The following is a 21,304-nucleotide window of genomic DNA, read 5'->3' on the forward strand; positions in this document are numbered from 1 at the left end:
AGAGGAGTGGGGGGGAGGGAGGAGGGGGGGAGGGGAAGGGGTAGGGGGGAAAGGGAGGAGCATGTGGGAAAGGGAGGGGGAGGAGCATGTGGGAAAGGGAGGGGGATGGGGAAGGGGTAGGGCAGAAAGGAAGGGGTAGGGGGGAAAGGGAGGGGCATGGGGGAGAGGGTGGAGGGAAGGGGAGGGGAGGGATATAGATGGTTACTGGCAATTGATCACATCCAGAAATGATGTAATCCACACAATTTATGTACTTTACATAACGTTAATAGGAATACATGGCCGTGTAGATGGGAAATACAGTTTGTTTGAAATAAATCACAAATATCAGATGAAAGTGAAAAAAAACCTATGTGGTGTGAATGGCAATGTTCCTCGCTGAAATGTGAAAAAACTGAATTACGTGCGAACGCATAACTGTGAGATTATGGCGGCAAAGTTGGAACATCACGTGATCCTAGCAGAAGTACCCGGCATTGCCGGGTGGGGGAGGGGAGACCCGTACATTCCCAACCCGGACATTCGCCCTCTCGACTCAAGCTCGTATTCGATTCGTATTCGAAATCGAAAGGGGAAAGGGGAAATCCTTCGTATTCGAATTCGTAAACATGAAATATGAATTAAAATTTAATTCATATCGCACAAAATCGACACAAAACACGGTCGCATAAAGGTGAAAAACGCAATGGCTTTTCGCCCTGAATCACGTGCAAACGTGTGACGTGTGACGGGATGGAACATCACGTGATCGCTCTGAGCGAATCAGCGAGCTGCTCACACTGGCTGAGATTAGCGGGTACTTCGCTGAAATGCGCTGAGATAAATATGAATAAAAAATATGGATCTCGTCAAATATGGTCTCAGCCATGTTCGTCCCAGGCTCAATGGCCATGTCTATGCCAAATATCAAGCACGTGAGCCTCTCCGTTTCGGAGTCTATCGGTAACATTACACACACACACACACACACACGCACACACAAACTGTGTTTTATATATATAGATTGAATATTTTTTTGAAATGGAATGAGTTGAAGAGGAAATTGAAAGGAGCCTTTTAAATAGGAAGAAAAACAGCGTGTTGTAATATACGACTGAATAAAACATTCCAGGGGAAAGTTTAAACATATTTAAACAGAACCGTGAAGAACAGTCTTATATTCACAAAGATACCAACAGGGAGAGGGCCTTGAGGGACAACCACGAGTCACATGAACAGGGCAAAAGGTGGAAGGCAAGGCGATAATGGGGGCGGGGCGGGACAGCGCACGTGGACAGAGGCGCACGATGGGACAAAAGCACACGAGGAGAAAGGGAAATAAAAGTTTTTCTGTTTTTTTTTTGGGGGGGGTGGGGGGTAGGGGTTACAACGTTAGACAAAGAGTAGATGTTCGGGGAAGTTTGGGGGAGAAAGGAAAATCTAAAAACCTAGCAAAAACAGTGAAGGAAGGAACAAACTTCGACGGGGGAAGCCTGAGGCAAGGCCGCACACAAGCGGCAAATATAAACGATTAATTTATGAAAGATAAACACCGAGAAACTTCCAAGGGGCACACTATAGGTTCACACAACGAAAGATAAATACAGTTTCGATAAAATACAATTATTGTGAACAATGACTTAACTTTGAAAACGTGGAGACCGTGTACAGCTTCGAAAATCCGTGACGTCGTCTCCAAGATCTCGCGAGATCTCCCTGGATTCATGTATTCGAATTCATGTATTCAAAAGATCAAGGTATTCAATTCATGTATTTTGCAAAGAGTAGGTGAGCTATGGCTGGCACCATCAACAAATTTAATTCCTGCATAAATAAACTACTGCTGGGAAGACATTGGCAAAGCACCCAGCATAACCTTGTCAAGAAACTGCTTCGACACCACCCACGCTCTGTAACAAAGTATGGTACATCCGAATCAGAAGAAGCCATATGCAGCCTCTATGACTTATCCCAGATTTTTCTCGTTATATTCATTGAATTTGCTTGCTTTATTAACTTCCTGGTTCGTTTATGTTTTGTTTGCTTTTTAATGATTGCATTTGACTACAGTGCAGATGGTAAACCTCCTCAAGGAGTTCTGCCAAATTGTTGGCATTACTGGGACACTTGGTGATCGTCACGTGACGTGCATGTGCTGGACGTATCAAATTTACCTTATGCCCATTACCGGCATTGTCTAAGAAAACCCACTAACATTGGCCAATTAAACACAAGCTTCTCATTGGCTACAACCTGAAAGGTTACGTGCTGCCCCTCCAAGTGTGTCATCATCACATTATCACGCGGTCAAGCAGGATGGACTATCATCATTTACGGCCATTGTCAGGCCGGATGGACTTGTGTGCTTCAGAATTACGCAATAATGGTGTAAAGTTGGCCATCCTGCTTCCAGTCTCCACATAGCCTTATGATCCAATTTGAATGTTTGTGCTGAAATTTGTTTCACAGCCATTAAAAAAACAAAAATTGTACACTTCGTCAAGGCTCGTATAAGAGCTAACACATAAAACATATAATAAAGAAGAGCATTGTAGCGGCTGCCGCTGGGGTTTCACAATCGCCTTGCACCTATCAAGGACGCGGAGCGATCACCATGCCGGGCTCGTCCAGGACGCCCGGGCAGGCCCGCGCTCAACTTGCCAGGCCTCGGTCGGGACGCCCGGGCATGCCCGGGCATGCCCGGGCAGGCTCGCCCTCAACTTGCCAGGCCGCAGCCAGGACGCTGGGCCACGCCCCCTGGCGCCGGGCCTGGGCAAACCCCCTGGGTTAATAGATATATATTGCTGACCGATAAACGGTTTTTCAGAGTGCCTGAGCGTTTGATTTCAATAAAGCAACTCAGATGAATTCCAGCTTTTTGTCGCGTCCATTCTTCTGATCGACGTGGGAGCCCCAGCTCCTTCATTGGTGACCTATCGACATGGACACGGCAGTCGCCCTTAAACTGCCTACCTTCTGGGAGGCTCACGCGGCGGTCTGGTCCGCAGCAATGGATGCGGCCTTCCAAAGCTCAAAGCGGGCCCTCGCCGACGCAACACTGCTCGCTCACCCGGTGCTCAACGCTCCCATCGCCCTCACCACGGATGCCTCCGACTACGCGGTGGGCGCCGTCCATGAGCAATGGGTGAACGGGGTTTGGCAGCCACTCGCTTTTTTCAGCCGGCAGCTCCGGCCGAACGAGCTCAAATACAGCACGTTTGACCGGGAGCTCCTCGGTCTACACCTGGCCGTCTGCCATTTCCGCCACCTCCTGGAGGGCCGACCTTTCACGGCGTTCGTCGACCACAAGCCGTTGATTTACGCCATGGCCAAGGTCACGGAGCCATGGTCGGCCCGCCAACAGCGCCACCTCTCCGCCGTGTCGGAGTTCACCACGGACATCCGGCACGTCGCCGGCAAAAACAACGCCGTGGCCGACTGTCTTTCCCGGGCCAGCGCGAACGCGGTCCACCTGGGCGTGGATTTTGCGCTTATGGCGGCGGACCAAACCACCGACACCACGGTGCAAGCCCTCCGGGCGGCGGACACGGGCCTCCGCCTGGCCGACATCCCCTGCGCGGACACTGTCCTGCTCTGCGACGTCTCCCAAGGCCAGCCTCGCCCCATCGTGCCCGTCACCTGGCAACGCCGCATCTTCGCCTCCCTCCACGGCCTTTCCCACCCGGGCCGGAAAGCTTCCCAGAAGCTGGTGTCGGCGCGTTTCGTCTGGCACGGCCTTCGTCGGGACGTCCGCGATTGGACCAGCGCCTGCACGGCCTGCCAACGGGCCAAGGTCCACCGACACACCCAGGCCCCGCTGGCACCTTTCACCGTGCCCGAACGACGTTTCGACCACGTCAACGTGGATCTGGTGGGCCCCCTCCCCCCGTCACGGGGGTTCACACACCTGCTCACCATGGTGGACAGGACCACCAGGTGGCCGGAGGCCGTTCCCCTCGTCTCCACCACCACCGCCGACGTGGCGCAGGCTTTCATTGCCACCTGGGTCGCCCGCTTCGGCGCACCGGCGGACATCTCGTCAGACCGCGGACCACAGTTCACCTCCGAGCTGTGGGGCGCGGTCGCCCGCAACCTGGGGGTCAAGCTCCACCGTACTACGGCCTACCACCCCCAAGCAAACGGGTTGTGCGAGCGATTCCACCGCTCCATGAAGGCCGCGCTCATGGCCGGCCTTCAAGACGGCGGTTGGGCCGACCGGCTGCCGTGGGTCCTTTTGGGCCTTTGCACGGCCCCCAAGGAGGACCTCCAGGCATCCACCGCCGAGCTGGTCTATGGCCAGGTGCTACGCGTCCCGGGCGAATTCGTGCCCGACGCCACCAGTCCCTGGTCCGCAGCTCACCAGCGCTCGGACCTCCAGGAGGCCGCCCGACGGTTTGCCCCCGTGCCGACATCCCACCACGGTGACCCCCGGTCCTACGTCCCCCCAGCACTCCGCACAGCGGAGTATGTTTTTGTGCGTCACGACGCACATCGGTGGCCACTCCAGCCGCCGTACGACGGGCCCTTCCGGGTGCTGCGACGGGACGACAAGTCGTTCGTCATCGACATCGGCGGCAGGTCGGACCGGATTGCAGTGGACCGCCTCAAGCCGGCGCACGTGGACGTCGACCACCCACCACGGGTGGCCCTTCCGCCGCGGCGAGGCCGCCCCCCGTCCACGGGGCCCCCCACTCGACCGCCCACCACCTCACCGGACCCCCTCCCACGACCCGCCAGGGGTCGCTTCGGCCGGGTCATCAGGACCCCCCTCAAGTTGACCCTGCCGGTGCAAGTCGATTCTGGGGGGACGTGTGTAGCGGCTGCCGCTGGGGTTTCACAATCGCCTTGCACCTATCAAGGACGCGGAGCGATCACCATGCCGGGCTCGTCCAGGACGCCCGGGCAGGCCCGCGCTCAACTTGCCAGGCCTCGGTCGGGACGCCCGGGCATGCCCGGGCATGCCCGGGCAGGCTCGCCCTCAACTTGCCAGGCCGCAGCCAGGACGCTGGGCCACGCCCCCTGGCGCCGGGCCTGGGCAAACCCCCTGGGTTAATAGATATATATTGCTGACCGATAAACGGTTTTTCAGAGTGCCTGAGCGTTTGATTTCAATAAAGCAACTCAGATGAATTCCAGCTTTTTGTCGCGTCCATTCTTCTGATCGACGTGGGAGCCCCAGCTCCTTCAGCATGAGACAAGAGGGGGGGAGAGAGGGAAGCTCAACAACAGTAGGGAACAGGTACATCGGGAGAAGGCTGTGGAAGGGAGAGGGCTGGGGCGAGGTATATAGGATAAACAAGATGGACGCTACAAGGACTTTCAGGAAAGAAAACCGGAGATTTGAAGGAGGTGGATTTGGGGTGGATTAATGGGGGTAGAAAAGGTCAAGGTTTTGGATGGGGGAAGATAAGAGATGGTGGTGAACAGATGTTTTGAAGACCTGGAGGGAGGAGTGGGATTGAATAGAGTGAGGGAGTTTGTTCCAGAGGCGGGAGAAAAGAGGAATGAAGGAGTGAAGGTGAGCAGAGAGTCTTGATTTTGGCAATTTCACCAGAAGAGGGTTGCTGGCAGATCTTGTGCGTCCTGCAGGAATATTTGGGGGACAGAGCACAGACAGAGCAGGGGATACAAGGCTGGAGAGGAGTCGGTAGAAGATACAAAGACCGCCAACCTTCCTGCGGTGAGAGAGAGAAAGGCCCCCAGAATCAGCTTCATCACGGGAGATTCCAATGATTCTGAATGCTTTGGTTTCTACAGCGTGAAGACGAGCTAGGTGTGAGGCAGGAGCACCGGCCCATAGGGGAGAACAGTATTCCATTGAGCTGCGGATGAAAGCCTTGTATGTGGTGAGGAGCTCAGGTGTGCCAAGGAAGGACTTCGCACGACGGAGGATGTCCAGTCAGCGACTGGCTTTGGAGGCCAGCTTGGAAATGTGGTTTTCCCAGGAAAGATCATGGCAGATAGTGAGACCCAAAAGCTTGAGTAACAGAACTTCTTGGAGAGGATTGTTCAGAAAGTGGATGGGAGGGTTTTCCAGTCGGTCTTTTCGGAGAGACATAGTGAGAGTGTGAGATTTGTCAGGATTGAAAGACATGTTCCGCTTGTTTGACCAGTCTATGATTTTGTCCACGTCTGCAGAGAGTGGAGTCATCAGCAAAGAGATAGAGAGGATTTTCCAGAGAGTCAGAGAGATCATTGATGAAGACCAGAAAAAGCACAGGGTCCAGAACACTGCCTTGAGGAACTCCAGCCTGAACAGGAAGGGGAGATGAGAGAATTCCATTTGGAGCCACACGTTGACTATGACAGCAGAGGAAGTTCGCAAGCCATGCGTGGAGATTTCCATGGATACCATAAGAGGAGAGTTTGGAGAGCAGGGTGGGTTACAAGACCGTATCGAAGGCACGTGATATGTCAAGTGAGACAGCTCTGATTTCCTGTTTGGCGTTGAGGACCTCCATCCATTGTTGAGACAGCAGAAGCAGCATGTCCAGAGTAGAGTGACCTGGTCTGAAACCAAATTGATGATCAGAGATCAAGCCATTGGAGGAGAGGAAGGATTTGATATCTGAAGCAATGATGGATTCCATGACTTTGCTGATTATTGGGAGCAGGCTGATTGGTCTGTCGTTGCAAGGATCTGTTTTTGCATCTTTTTGTGTGAAGCGGTAATGTTGGCTGATTTCTAAACTGATGGCAGATGACCTTGAGCAAAAGAGAGGGTGAAGAGAATTGAGAGAGGGTGAGATAGAGCAGCAGAGAAGGATTTTTGGACCCGTGGGCTGATGCCGTCTGGTCCAGTTGCAGAATCAGAATCGAGGATTGACAGAAACTTCTCCACCTTGTCAGGAGAGAAGGACACAGAGTCCAGGAGCAGTTGGGTTCGAATGGGTATGGTGGGTACAGAGAGAGAGATGGGTTTGGGACACAAGATTTTGAGGCAAACACAGAGTTGAGGCATTTGGCTTTTTCACATGCGGAGTCAGCTGTGTAGCCGTTTGAGATAAGGGAGGGGATTGAGGGGGAACAAACACCAGAAACAGATTTGACCAGACACCACCAGGATTTGGAGGAGGGAGACAGGTTTGAGAGTTCAATCTTGAGTGTGGAGAGATATTGTTTCCTGGCTCTCCTGAGGGTAGACACACACTTGTTCCGAGCTTTGTGGAAGGAACGGAGATTGCCTTCCGTTGGAATTGCCTCCCATGAGCCAATGGCATTGGTACTGTATGTACTTACATAACCTGTCTCTGCAAATCAAGATAAACTTCCTATATCTCATCATTACCTCTGCCACCGAAGGTGGGCGGAGTTGTGCTTTCACCCCTGTCTGGCTGTGAGCACGATATCTCAAAATGTTACGGGCGGATTCGAAACGAAACTTAGTGGACAGGTTTGGTATATGACAAGGACGAATTGATTCGTTTTCCATCTGGCATACGGATATCAATTTCCATACGAATACAACTCGTTTTAGATTTTTAAAGTGACTCTTCACTATTGAGAGATCGGGCCAAAACTATATCTCAAAAAGTCTTTTTAACCACATGATGCATTTCATTTCCTCTTCCATGCAGATTTGTCTTCATGTTTCATGGCAAAGGCTTTGACCTTTAAATTGTTGCTTTGTGAACCAAGTGATGGATGAGTTATGCTGTGATTGCCATTTTGCAGTGCTTGCTGCTGTCCCTTTTTCTCATTTTGCTGCAGGTAAATTCCACCACCCACAGGTTCAGGCCTGGGTCTCTTCACTTTCTTTGTTGAGGAGTTCTGGCCTGCATGTTCCTGCGTCCGTTGAAGATGATCGTGTCGACAATGAGCCGCACGTAGAGAAGGGCCTTTCTTCACCCTGAATGTTTTATTATAACCGTTTAGATCCACTTGGTGCCGCTGTTCCATCATCTTTCTCAGCTTGGACTATGAAGTATCCATGTTTCTTTGTATCATGTCATCGATGTAGTCAAACATGGCAGTAACAATCTGAGATTAACCAGTGGCGTCATCTTTCAGAAATGCGGAGAGCAACAATAGCCTCGGCATGGGTCTAGATTCTCGACTCCGGCGTTGTTTAAATTGTAGCTTAACGTAAATAAACTTGTCTGAGATGCTGGAGAGTAGACTATGTAGACAACTTGCATCATACCTCGACTCACATTTGTAATGCAATTTGTGTATCATTTGATTATACAGAAATAGTCATTGCTCTCTTGCTCATGAGATGTCACAGAGCCAATTTTATTTATTTATTTTGCAACGGATATCATGTCCGTCGGTGGACTAGATAGACAGTTTGTTGTAGCGACGTTCTTTTCGCTGCACGATGGAAATTCCCTCATATGGATGTTAAGGATGTGATAGCTTTTGTCCCCAAGTTATATCAAGAAGAATCAAATCCATTGTACCTCAGGCATTGTAGGAATTGAGATAAGGACAATGGCAAAAGCGAAGGTGGGGAAATTTGGCTTTTGAGGATAGGAATCAGGAGAGGGGGAAGGGGACTCTGATAGGTCAACGTGCCATGGGATTGACTAGCAAGTGTGACAAATGGTATAAACAACATTTCCCTTGTAAAATTGCTATTTTTTACTTGCAAATTCGAAGATTTTTCAAGTATATTGGTTGGTCTTGTGCATTATTGTCTGTTTGTCAATCGCCTGCAGCTCACAATTTTAAACCGATCTTCACCAGATAGTGAGTTGGTTATAAGGTAGAAGCCTATTGATTTTGAGGTCAAACGTCCTTGAGGTCAAACTTCCAAAATCATCAATTTTCATCCAATAGACATGAAAATTAAATAGCAATTGCACAGTGCCTCACAAAATTGGGAAACCAACTTTTTTAAGGTCAAAGGTCAACTCAAGGTCAAGCTAATATCAATTTTCATCTGAAAAATCATCAATTTTAATCCGATTGACCCGAACTTTGATTAAGATCAACAAAACAACAACAGGCATTTTAAGGCCAACAAAACAACAACAGGCATTTTAAGGCCATTTTCCCTGCTGGAGCGGGGGTTAGCCTTGCGGTCCCCATGACGATCTTCAACATTTTGCCCTATTTTCTGCATCTCTCCTTGTAAGAACCCCCTTTCCCGCATTTCTTCTCCCACCATCTTTAGTCAAGTCTTTCTCGGTCTTCCCGGTCCTCTACTTCCTTCTACATTCATTTCCATCACTCTTCTCAACCAGTCACTTTCATCCTTCCTCAACACATGACCAAACCATCTCAAACTGTTCCTCTTCACAGCATCAATCACAGGCTCTATTCCCATCATCTTTCACAATTCATCATTTGTCTTCCTCTCTCTCAACGATACTCCACACATCCACCGAACCATTCGCATTTCCACCCTTTCCAGCCTTCGTTGCTGCTCTACGTTCATTACCCATGTCTCGCTCCCATAAATCATAACACTTTTCACACATGCAGCATACACCTTTCCCTTCAGCTTCAACGACACTCCCCTCCTCGACAACACACCACTCAGTTCCTGAAACTTCTTCCATGCACATCTCACTCTAGCAACCGTTGCCGAGTCTGATCCACCTTCTCCGTTCAGCATGCCTCCTAGGTAACAAAATGTTTTCACACCTTCCAGCTTCATGCCGTCTCCAAGATCCAACTCAACATTTCCTCCATCTGCAGCTCCCTCTGTGCACACCTTACACTTGAATGTAGCTGCCACACTGGTTAATAACCCTCTCAAACCACTACATTTTTTTATGAACCCACTCAGCGCACATTGTACATTGAATGGAATTCACTCCGACACCCTTCCTGCACACAGCACATGGCCACTTCCCAGTTCTTTCCACCTCACCACATGCTTTCCACTTGCCATCACCTTCGTTTTTCCGATATTCACCTTCAGACCTTTTGTCTCCAAACATTCCTTCCACTTGTTCATCTTCTCCTTCAGTCCATCCATACTTTCTGCAATCAACACCAGATCATTTGCATACAACAACTCCCACGGTAAACCCTCCTTTACGTTCCGAGCCAGCACCTCCATCACAGCTACAAATAGTAGTGGACTTAGTACCGACCCCTGATACACTCCCACCTTCACCTCAAACTCACCACTGTTCCCATCCTTCATCCTTACAGCTGTGCGCACTCTCTCGCACTCTCTTGTATTGCCATCACTACTCTGATCAACCATTCCTCCACTCCTAACTTCCTCAATGCCCATGTCTCTACTTCACGTGGAAGCCTATCGAATACTTTCTCCAGATCAACAAACCCAAGAAACAACTTCTTCCTCGTCTTCATGTACTTCTCCTGCAACTGCCTCACAATAAAAAGTGCGTCTGTCGTTCCTCTTCCTGGCATAAATCCAAGCTGCATTTCGTCAGTCTTCACTTTCTTCCTTATCCCCCTCTCCAACACCCTTTCCAATACCTTCATTCCATGCTCCAATAACTTTATCGCTCGATACGAGCCACACTCCAGAGGGTCACCTTTCCCCTTGTATCGAGGGACGAGGGTACTCAGTTCCTAATCCACTGGAATGCGGCCTTCAATGTCAATTACATCTACATGTGGGCAGGGTACAGCCCGAAGTGGAGATCGGTTTCTGAGGTTTGGGACATGGAATGTAGGGACAATGACAGGGAGATCAGGAGAAGTGGTGGAAGTATTGGTCAGAAGAAGAGTGGACATATGTTGTGTGCAAGAGACGAGATGGAAGGGAAGTGGTGTGAGAATGGTGAACGGTAGGCAGGGACAGAAATACAAGTTTGTGTGGCAAGGGTGCCTGGCGGGCGTGAATGGTGTTGGTGTCCTGTTTTCTGAGGAGTTTGTAGACAGTGTGGTGAGTGTGACTAGAGTGAGTGATAGGTTGATGATGGTGAAAATGATGATTGGAAAGCTCTTGGTGAACGTCATCTCGGGATATGCTCCGCAGGTTGGTCGGAGCGATGAAGAGAAGGACAAGTTCTGGTGTGCGATAGAGAAGCTGATGGAAAACGTGAAAGATGAGGAAGTTGTTGTGGTAGGAGAAGACCTAAATGGACATGTGGGAAGGAGTATGGATGGTTTTGACGGAGTTCATGGGGGTTACGGATATGGTGTGAGAAATGGAGAAGGTGAAAGGATTTTGGAGTTTGCTGATGGAGCTGATTTGTTGATTTGTAATACTCAGTTCCAGAAAGAGGATAATAAGCTTGTTACATACACGTCAGGTGGGTCGACGACAACCGTTGACTACCTGATGGTGCGTAGGCGAGATAGGGGGCACCTCCGAGACACAAAGGTGATCCCGGGGGAGGAGGCTGTTTCACAGCACCACTTGGTTGTCTGCGACGTAAGGGTGAAAGGTGCGAGGAGAGCTCGGCGGGTGAAGTACCAACCGAGAATGAAGGTGTGGAGGTTGAAAGAGGTGACAGTAAGGGAGGCATTAAAAGAGAGGCTGAGTAGGGTCGAGGATGATGTGGTTGAGCTTGAAAGTGGTTGGATGTCAATGAAAGCTAGTCTGTTGGGAGCCGTTGGTGAGGTATGTGGATGGACAAAAGGACCACCGAGGCACTCGGAAACATGGTGGTGGGATGATGAAGTTGGAAAGAGGATTGACGAGAAGAGGAAGAAGTTCAAGGAGTGGCAGAAGGCGAAGGGTACGGGAGCAGAAACAGCAGAGCATGAAAGTTATAAGGCAGCCAGGAAGGCTGCAAAGAAAGAGGTAGCAAAGGCGCAGGAGGCATGTCGGAAAATGTTCGGAGAACGCTTGGATTCGGAAGAGGGTCAGAAAGCAGTATTCAGGATTGCAAAGCAGATAGCGAAAGAGAGGTGTGATGTGATGGGGGTGAGCTGCTTGAAGGATGAAGTGGGACAAATCGTTGTCGACCCAGATGGAATTAAAGAAAGATGGAAAAGATATATGGAAATGCTGTTGAATACAGAGAATGAATGGGATGGCAACATAGAGAGTAACCCAGTTTTAGGACCGGCAGAGAAGATAACTGAGAAGGAATTTGAGGAAGCGATAAAAGCAATGAAGGGTAGAAAAGCGGGAGGGCCGACGGGAGTTGTGGGAGATATGTTGAAGGCAGCAGGAAGTTGGGGTGTGAAGAGAATGACAGAGATCTGTAATCTGGTGGTGAAAGAAGGCCGCATTCCAGTGGATTGGTAACTGAGTACCCTCGTCCCTCTATACAAGGGGAAAGGTGACCCTCTGGAGTGTGGCTCGTACCGAGCGATAAAGTTATTGGAAAGGGTGTTGGAGAGGAGGATAAGGAAGAAAGTGAAGATCGACGAAATGCAGTTTGGATTTATGCCACGAAGAGGAACGACAGACGCGCTTTTCATTGTGAGGCAGTTGCAGGAGAAGTACATGGAGAAGAGGAAGAAGTTGTTTCTTGGGTTTGTTGATCTGGAGAAAGCATTCGATCGGGTTCCACGCAAAGTATTGACATGGGCATTGAGGAAGTTAGGAGTGGAGGAATGGTTGATCGGAGTAGTGATGGCAATGTACAAAAGAGCGCACAGCTGTAAGGACGAAGGACGGGACAGTGGTGAGTTTGAGGTGAAGGTGGGAGTGCATCAGGGGTCGGTACGAAGTCCACTACTATTTGTAGCTGTGATGGAGGTGCTGGCTCGGAACGTAAAGGAGGGTTTACCGTGGGAGTTGTTGTATGCAGATGATCTGGTGTTGATTGCGGAAACTATGGATGGACTGAAGGAAAAGAAGAACACGTGGAAGGAATGTATGGAGACAAAAGGTCTGAAGGTGAATATCGGAAAGACGAAGGTGATGGCAAGTGATAAAGCATGTGGTGAGGTGGAAAGAACTGGGAAGTGGCCCTGTGCTGTGTGTAGGAAGGGTGTCGGAGTGAACTCCATTCAGTGTACAATGTGCGCTGAGTGGGTTCATCAAAAATGTAGTGGTCTGAGAGGGCCATTAACCAGTGTGGCAGCTACATTCAAATGTAAGGTGTGCACAGAGGGAGCTGCAGATGGAGGAAATGTTGAGTTGGATCTTGGAGACGGCGTGAAGCTGGAAGGTGTGAAAACATTTTGCTACCTCGGAGACATGCTGAATGGAGAAGGTGGATCAGACTCGGCAACGGTTGCTCGAGTGAGATGTGTATGGAAGAAGTTTCGGGAATTGAGTGGCGTGCTGATGATGAGGGGAGTGTCGTTGAAGCTGAAGGGAAAGGTGTATGCTGCATGTGTGAGAAGTGTTATGATTTATGGGAGCGAGACATGGGTAATGAACGTAGAGCAGCAACGAAGGTTGGAAAGGGTGGAAATGCGAATGGTTCGACGGATGTGCGGAGTATCGTTGAGAGAGAGGAAGACAAATGATGAATTGCGAAAGATGATGGGAATAGAGGCTGTGATTGATGCTGTGAAGAGGAACAGGTTGAGATGGTTTGGTCATGTGTTGAGGAAGGATGAAAGTGACTGGTTGAGACGAGTGATGGAAATGAATGTAGAAGGAAGTAGAAGACGGGGAAGACCGAGAAAGACTTGGCTAAAGATGGTGGAAGAAGAAATGCGGGCAAGGGGGTTAACAAGGAGAGATGCAGAAAATAGGGCAAGATGGAGAAGATTGTCATGGGGACCGCAAGGCTAACCCCCGCTCTAGCAGGGAAAATGGCCTTTAAAATGCATGTTGTTGTTGTTGTTTCACAACCAGATTGCAGATCTCTGTCATTCTCTTCACACCCCAATTTCCCGCTGCCTTCAACATATCTCCCACAACTCCCGTCGGCCCTCCCGCTTTTCTACTCTTCATTGCTTTTATCGCTTCCTCAACTTCCTTCTCAGTTATCTTCTCTGCCGGTCCTAAAACTGGGTTACTCTCTATGTTGCCATCCCATTCATTCTCTGCATTCAACAGTATTTCCATATATCTCTTCCATCTTCCTTTAATTCCATCTGGGTCCACAACGATTTGTCCCACTTCATCCTTCAAGCAACTCACCCCCATCACATCACACCTCTCTTTTGCTATCTGCTTTGCAATCCTGAATACTGCTCTCTGACCCTCTTCCAAATCCAAGCGTTCTCCGAACATTTTCCTCCATGCCTCCTGCGCCTTTGCTACCTCTTTCTTTGCAGCCTTCTAACTTTCATGCTCTGCCTTTTCTGCCCCCATACCCTTTGCCTTGTGCCACTCCTTGAACTTCTTCCTCTTCTCGTCAATCTTCTTTCCAACTTCATCATCCCACCACTATGTTTCCGAGTGCCTCAATTGTCCTTTTGTCCATCCACATAACTCACCAACGGCTCCCAACAGACTATCTTTCATTGACATCCAACCATGTTCAAGCTCAACCACATCATCCTCTATCCTACTCAGCCTCTCTTTTAATGCCTCCCTCACCGTCACCTCTTTCAACCTCCACACTTTCATTCTCGGTTGGTACTTTACCCGCCGAGCTCTCCTCGCACCTTTCACCCTTATGTCGCAGACAACCAAGTAGTGCTGTGAAACAGCCTCCTCCCCCAGGATCACCTTAGTGTCCTGGAGGTGCCCGCTATCACGCCTACGCACCAGCAGGTAGTCAACGGTTGTCGTCAACCCACCTGACGTGTATGTAACAAGCTTATTATCCTCTTTCTGAAACTGAGTATTACAAATCAACAAATCAGCGCCATCAGCAAACTTCAAAATCCTTTCACCTTCTCCATTTCTCACACCATATCCATAACCCCCATGAACTCCCTCAAAACCGTCCATACTCCTTCCCACATGTCCATTTAGGTCTCCTCCTACCACAACAACTTCCTCATCTTTCACGTTTTCCATCAGCTTCTCTATTTCACACCAGAACTTGTCCTTCTCTTCATCGCTCCGACCGACCTGCACAGCATATCCCGAGATGACGTTCACCAAGAGCTTTCCAATCATCATTTTCACCATCATCAACCTTTCACTCACTCGAGTCACACTCACCACACTGTCTACAAACTCCTCAGAAAACAGGACACCAACACCATTCATGCTTTCTGGGCACCCTTGCCACACAAACTTATATTTCTGTCCCTGCCTACCCTTCACCATTCTCACACCACTTCCCTTCCATCTCGTCTTCTGCACACAACATATGTCCACTCTTCTTCTGACCAATACTTCCACCACTTCTCCTGATCTCCCTGTCATTGTCCCTACATTCTATGTGCCAAACCTCAGAAACCGATCTCCACGTCGGGCATCAGACGTTTCGTCGTCATCAATGGAGTGATTTCCACCCTTGCTTCGATCGGGTTCCCCACCTTGGGTTTTGACGAGAGGGAGTGGGGTCCCCTACGGGGTACTTTGGGCTGTACCCGAGCCCATATGTAGTTGTAATTGTCATGGTTCTCTTTTTGAGGCAATGTTTTTATGGCCGGATGCCCTTCCTGACGCCAACCCTTTTAGTCGCCTCTTATGACACGCAGGGATACGGTGTACCTATTCTAAACCGGGGTACACACCATTAAGATCGTTAATTTAATTTATTTATTTTTGTATGCAAGATCGAGGCTCGTGTAAGAGCTAACATCAATCACAAAAAAAACAAACGGACACAAATCATACAAAAAGGGGAGCGGGAGACTAGATGGGGAGAGAGAGGGAAGCACACAAGTACAACAGCAGAGAACAGGGACATCGGGAGATCTGAGGGAAGGAGAGGGCTTGGGGGGAGGAGGCATGGGAAGGCGGGGGGGGAGTGGGGGTCTCGATGAAATGGACAATGTAATGTATCCATGGCAACGATTTTTCGGGGGAGGGGTGGATTTTGCAAGGATTGTGCTCTGCAGGACGTTTTCTTGTTTTATTTGTTCATTTCGTCGACTGAATTTGGGACAGGGCGAAAGCCTCTCGAACCACTGCCTCCACGGGGCGAGAGTTGGGCTACCTTGTCCCGCTGGGTAGTGCGAAGTCGGGGTCAGATTTGCTACAGGGCTAGGAGTGCCCTTTCCATTCCTGCAGTGAAATGCCCATTGATACATTATGAGTGTATCAAAGGGTGTCGCATTGCAGCGCCGTATGAGGGTTGGGCACCAGAGCCTATATGAGGCTTGAGGGTGCAGTTTAAGTTTGTGAAGTGTGGGAGAGGAGAGAGGAATTGAAGTGCACAGATGTATTGTCCATCCAGTCTTCCATATGGAGAAAGTCCAGATAAGGATAATACTGTGTGATGGAACAAAGAAGAGGCATTTGATATGGCTCGAAGGGAAGTCTGTCGTGTAAGATGAGGGTGTAAAAATCTAAACCCCGCCCCAAGCGAATGTAAACCCCCATAACGGACCAGGATCTAACCTTTATGACATCATCGTTGATTTGGAACGGATAAACCTGGAAGACTTCCATGCCTGTCTCAGGGCACATGCCTTGTTGCGAAAGAGACTCGCAAGGGCTGATCAAACCCCAACAGAGGTCGAGGTACGAGGAAAGCTGTAGTGTGTAGATATTCTAGTAGTGAACTCATACATTGACGGAACTACGATGCACGTTCAAATTCACTGTATTTGAGGGAAACTTGCATTAAGTAACTATTGTATTAAATTAGAAGTTGTTTGACCGAGATGAACCATTTAAATAAGGTGAACGATGTCAGAAATTATTTCAGTGACTGCAAGTGAGGTATCCTCTCCATAAAATATCAATATTCATTCAAGGAAATTGTAAAAGCACTGGAGGGCTTATGGATCCATGGAGTTGCATTTTAACCACTGGAGGGCAAAGTTAGATTAAATCATGGCCACCTGAGAAAGCCCGGCCGCCATCATCGTTCCGGGCAAAATTGCATCTGGAGTAATTGAAAGATGTCAGAAACTGCGCTTGCCACGGCTGTACCAACCGAAGGAAGAGAAACAGTGGAATTTCCTTTCACAAGTGAGTAGGATAGTAGAGTACATAACGCCAGAGTAAATATATGATATAACACGATAACGAGTTAGTCATACTTTACAAGGCCATGACCATGTTAAAGTTAACCGTAGTCATAGACTGACGAACATCAACATTGTTTAATCCAAACAATCGACGAGTTGGTTAAATCGTGCATCATTTCAACATTAGAGTGAATAATCGTAGAAATAAAAACGAGTTACATTTACCTGGTCAAAAGTCAGACTAGTTTTCGGAAGCCTTTTGAACATAACACAAATGTATAAGTATGTGGGCATGTTGGGGGACCCATGTGTTGTGCCATGTTCAACAGTATTTGTGATCCTTTCAGTGTCAGCAAGTTTTTGGTCCTAAATATATTTATAACTAGCAGGGTTACCTGGCTTTGCTCAGGGGGAAGGAAAGAACTGAGAAGGGGGCAGGAGAACCGCAGGAGTGGGTGGGGGGGGGAAGGGAAAATCTGAGAAGGGGGCAGGAGAACCGCAAGAACGGGCGGGGGGCAGGAGAGCTTGAGAGCAGGTTAATATGTCCTTCGACAGCATGGCATTCTAATTACATAATTATGACGAAAAACAATGATAACATTGTAACAAAGAATATATTAATCTATCTATAATTCCACTAATCTCTGTGTGTATGTTTGTATGTATGTATGTATGTATGTATGTATGTATGTATGTATGTTTGTATGTTTGTCTGTGACCGCTGTTTCTCGACAACTACCGGTCCGATATACTTGAAACTTGCCAGGTATATTGCTGGGGACCCGAGGATGTGCCTTTTCAAGGTTTCATATTAATCGGAGAAGTAGTTACCGAGCTATGTCCAAAAAACGATTCAACCAATCAGAGAGCAGCGAGCTATCACGTGTGCCGAACGTGGCGAACAGACTCTGCCTCGGACGGCACATTTGAGAGCGTATTCATTTATTTCACGTTGGAAAACTATGTTGCCGTTAAACTATGTTTTAAAACTAATCTATCTATAATTCCACTAATCTCTGTGTGTGTGTGTGTGTGTGTGTGTGTATGTCTGTGTGTGTGTTTGTTTGTCTGTGACCGCTGTTTCTCGACAACCACGGGTCCGATATACTTGCAACTTGCCAGGTATATTGCTGGGGACCCGAGGATGTGCCTTTTCAAGGTTTGAAATTAATCGGACAAGTAGTTACCGAGCTATGTCCAAAAAACGATTCAACCAATCAGAGAGCAGCGAGCTATCACGTGTGCCGAACGTGGCAAACAGACTCTGCCTCGGACGGCACATTTGAGAGCGTATTCATTTATTTCACGTTGGCAAACTATGTTGGCGTTAAACTATGTTTTAAAACTAATTAAAACTAATTTGCGATTCTTTCGCTTTCCTGCCCGTTTGTGCACGCTATGGCGATTTCTTTACCAAACTCCGCAAGCCGTTCGCTTTGGACCAAACCATTTCATGTAAATAGAGGGGGGGGATTGTCACCGTACTCGCAAGCCGTTCGCTTTGGACCAAACTATTTCATGTAAATAGAGGGGGGGGATTGTCACCGTACTCGCAAGCCGTTCGCTTTGGACCAAACCATTTCATGTAAATAGAGGGGGGGGATTGTCACCGTACTCGCAAGCCGTTCGCTTTGGACCAAACCATTTCATGTAAATAGAGGGGGGGGGGATATAATTTTAGATATATATATAGTACGGGCATGCCCTTGTTATATTAATAACAATAATAACAGTACAATAATAATTATAATAACAAATGTATAATCCTTTCCCACCCTAACCCAAACACATCTGGGCTTGGTGAAAGGCAAGCTAATACTCAAGCAGTAAGGCAAGCAGCTGAACAACAACAACAACAGGCATTTTAAGGCCATTTTCCCTGCTGGAGCGGGGGTTAGCTTTTTTTTTTTTTTTTTTTTTTTTTTTTTTTTTTGTATACTGAATCGAGGCTCGTGAGAGAGCTAACATTTATTTCACAAACAAATCAACCAGACAAACAAAATATACAAAAAGAGGGAGCGGAGACAAGATGGGGAGAGAAGGGGAAGCACACAACCACAACATTTGAGAGCAGGGAGACGTGTGGGAGGGAGAGGGCTTGGGGGGAGGAGGCGTGGGAAGGGGGGGGGGGGGAGGTATAAAACACAAGGGGACCGAAATTAGCGGGGGGTAGAAAAGATCAAGGTTTTGGATGGGGGAGGATAAGAGATGGTGGTGAACAGCTGTTTTAAAGACCTGGAGGGTGGAGTGGGATTGAAGAGAGTGAGGGAGTTTGTTCCAGAGGCGGGAGAAAAGAGGAATGAAGGAGTGAAGGTGAGCAGAAAGTCTTGATTTTGGCAGTTTAACCATAAGAGGGTTGCAGGCAGATCTTGTGCGACCTGTAGGAATATTTGGGGGACAGAGCCCAGAGAGAGCTGGGGGGGGGGGGGGGCAAGGCCAGAGAGGAGTCGGTAGAAGACGGAAAGACCACCAACCTGCCTGCGGTGAGTGAGTGAAAGGCCCTTGGAGTTAGCTTCATCGCGGGAGATTCCAATGATTCTGAACGCTTTGGTTTCAACAGCGTGAAGACGAGCTAGGTGTGAGGCAGGAGCACCAGACCAGAGGGGAGAGCAGTATTCCATAGAGCTGTGGATGAAAGCCTTGTATATGGTGAGGAGCTCAGGTGTGCCAAGAAAGGACTTCGCACGACGGAGGATGCCCAGTCGGCGACTGGCTTTGGAGGCCAGATTTGAAATGTGGTTTTCCCAGGAAAGATCATGGCAAATAGTGAGACCCAAAAGCTTGAGTGACAGAACTTATTGGAGAGGATTATTCAGAAAGTGGATGGGAGGGTTGTCCAGTCGGTCCTCTCGGAGAGACATCGTAAGAGTGTGAGATTTATCAGGATTGAAAGACATGTTCCATTTGTTTGCCGAGTCTGTGATTTTGTCCAGGTCTGCAGAGAGTGAGGAGGCTGCAGACTGCCGATCTGAGGGATGAGGAATGGAGCGACAGAGAGTAGCGTCGTCAGCAAAGAGATAGAGAGGATTTTCAAGAGAGTCAGAGAGATCATTGATGAAGACCAGAAAAAGCACAGGGCCCAGAACACTACCTTGGGGAACTCCAGGCTGAACAGGAAGAGGAGATGAGAGAAACCCATTCAGGGCCACACGTTGACTACGACCAGAGAGGAAGTCCGCCAGCCATGCGTGGAGATTTCCATGGATACCAAAGGAGGGGAGTTTGGTGAGCAGAGCAGGGTGCCAGACCGTATCGAAGGCACGTGAAATGTCAAGGGAGACAGCTCTAATTTCCTGTTTGGCGTTGAGGACCTCCATCCATTGTTGAGAAAGCAGAAGCAGCATGTCCAGAGTGGAGTGACCAGGTCTGAAACCAAATTGATGATCAGAGATCAAGCCATTGGAGAAGAGGAAAGATTTCATATCTGAAGCAATGATGGATTCCATGACTTTGCTGATAATTGGGAGAAGGCTGATTGGTCTGTAGTTGCTAGGATCTGTTTTTGCACCTTTTTGTGCAAAGCGGTGATGTTGGCTGATTTCCAAGCAGATGGCAGATGACCTTGAGCAAAAGAGAGGGTGAAGAGAACAGAAAGAGGGAGTGAAAGAGCGGAAGAACATGATTTTAGGACCCGTGGGCTGATGCCGTCAGAAACAGTTGCAGAATCAGAGTCGAGGGTTGACAGAAACTTTTCCACCTTGTCAGGAGGAAAGGACACAGAGTCCAGGAGCAGCTGGGTACGACTGGGTACGGTGGGTACAGAGAGGGATGGGTTTGGGACACAAGATTTAGAGGCAAACACAGAGTTGAGGCATTCAGCTTTTTCACGTGCGGAGTCAGCCGTTAAGCCGTTTGAGGTGAGGGAGGGGATGGAGGGGGAACAAACACCAGAAACAGATTTGACCAGACGCCACCAGTATTTGGAAGAGGGAGACAGATAAGAGAGTTCGGTCTTGAGAATGGTGAGATATTGTTTCCTGGCTCTCCTGAGGGTGGACACACACTTGTTTCGGGCTTTGTGAAAGGAAATGAGATTTCCTTCCATTAGATTTGCTTTCCAGGAGACGAAAGCAAGTTGTTTCAGGGCAACAGCCTCACCACAAGATTCCGGGTACCATGGACGGGAGGAAGGGTATGACAACTGAAGACGAGATGGGATAAATCTGTGCATGAGAGAGAGCAATTTACTTTGAAAGAATTCCCAGGATGAGTTGATGTCAGAGGCGGTAGAGATGGGAGACCAGTCCAGATGATTGATGGCTGCTTGAAGACCGTGCCAGTTGGCCTGAGTGAAATGACAGACTCGTCGACGCTGAGGAGGCTCTCTGAGAATGGTCAGAGAGATGCCCACTTTGACAAGCACATGATCAGATGAGCCGATTGGAGCAGAAGAAGAGCAGCAGACATTTTCAGGGAAGTTAGTCATAACCAAATCCAGAAGAGAAGATGCTCCGTTGACTGAGATCCGGGTCGGGAAATTGACAGATTGTGTCAGTCCCAG

General features: G+C 48.8%; 1 protein-coding gene across 2 annotated transcripts in view; it reads left to right on the forward strand.

The window, feature by feature from the left end:
- Window positions 1-8,091, forward strand: part of HDDC2 (HD domain containing 2) — a 40,078-nt gene extending 31,987 nt beyond the window's left edge. Inside the window, exon 6 of one of the 2 annotated variants that reach the window (XM_068112109.2) lies at window positions 7,690-8,091. In XM_068112109.2, the coding sequence (XP_067968210.1) occupies window positions 7,690-7,832 (143 nt within the window). In that variant the 3' untranslated portion in view covers window positions 7,833-8,091. Of the gene's footprint in view, window positions 1-7,653 lie in introns of both variants that reach the window. The other variant, XM_068112108.2, reaches the window with a different exon arrangement.
- Window positions 8,092-21,304: the final 13,213 nt, after the last annotated feature.

The sequence above is a fragment of the Myxine glutinosa genome, chromosome 4 (assembly GCF_964187855.1).
Source record: "Myxine glutinosa chromosome 4, kmMyxGlut1.1, whole genome shotgun sequence".
In the NCBI taxonomy this organism is placed as follows: domain Eukaryota; kingdom Metazoa; phylum Chordata; class Myxini; order Myxiniformes; family Myxinidae; genus Myxine; species Myxine glutinosa.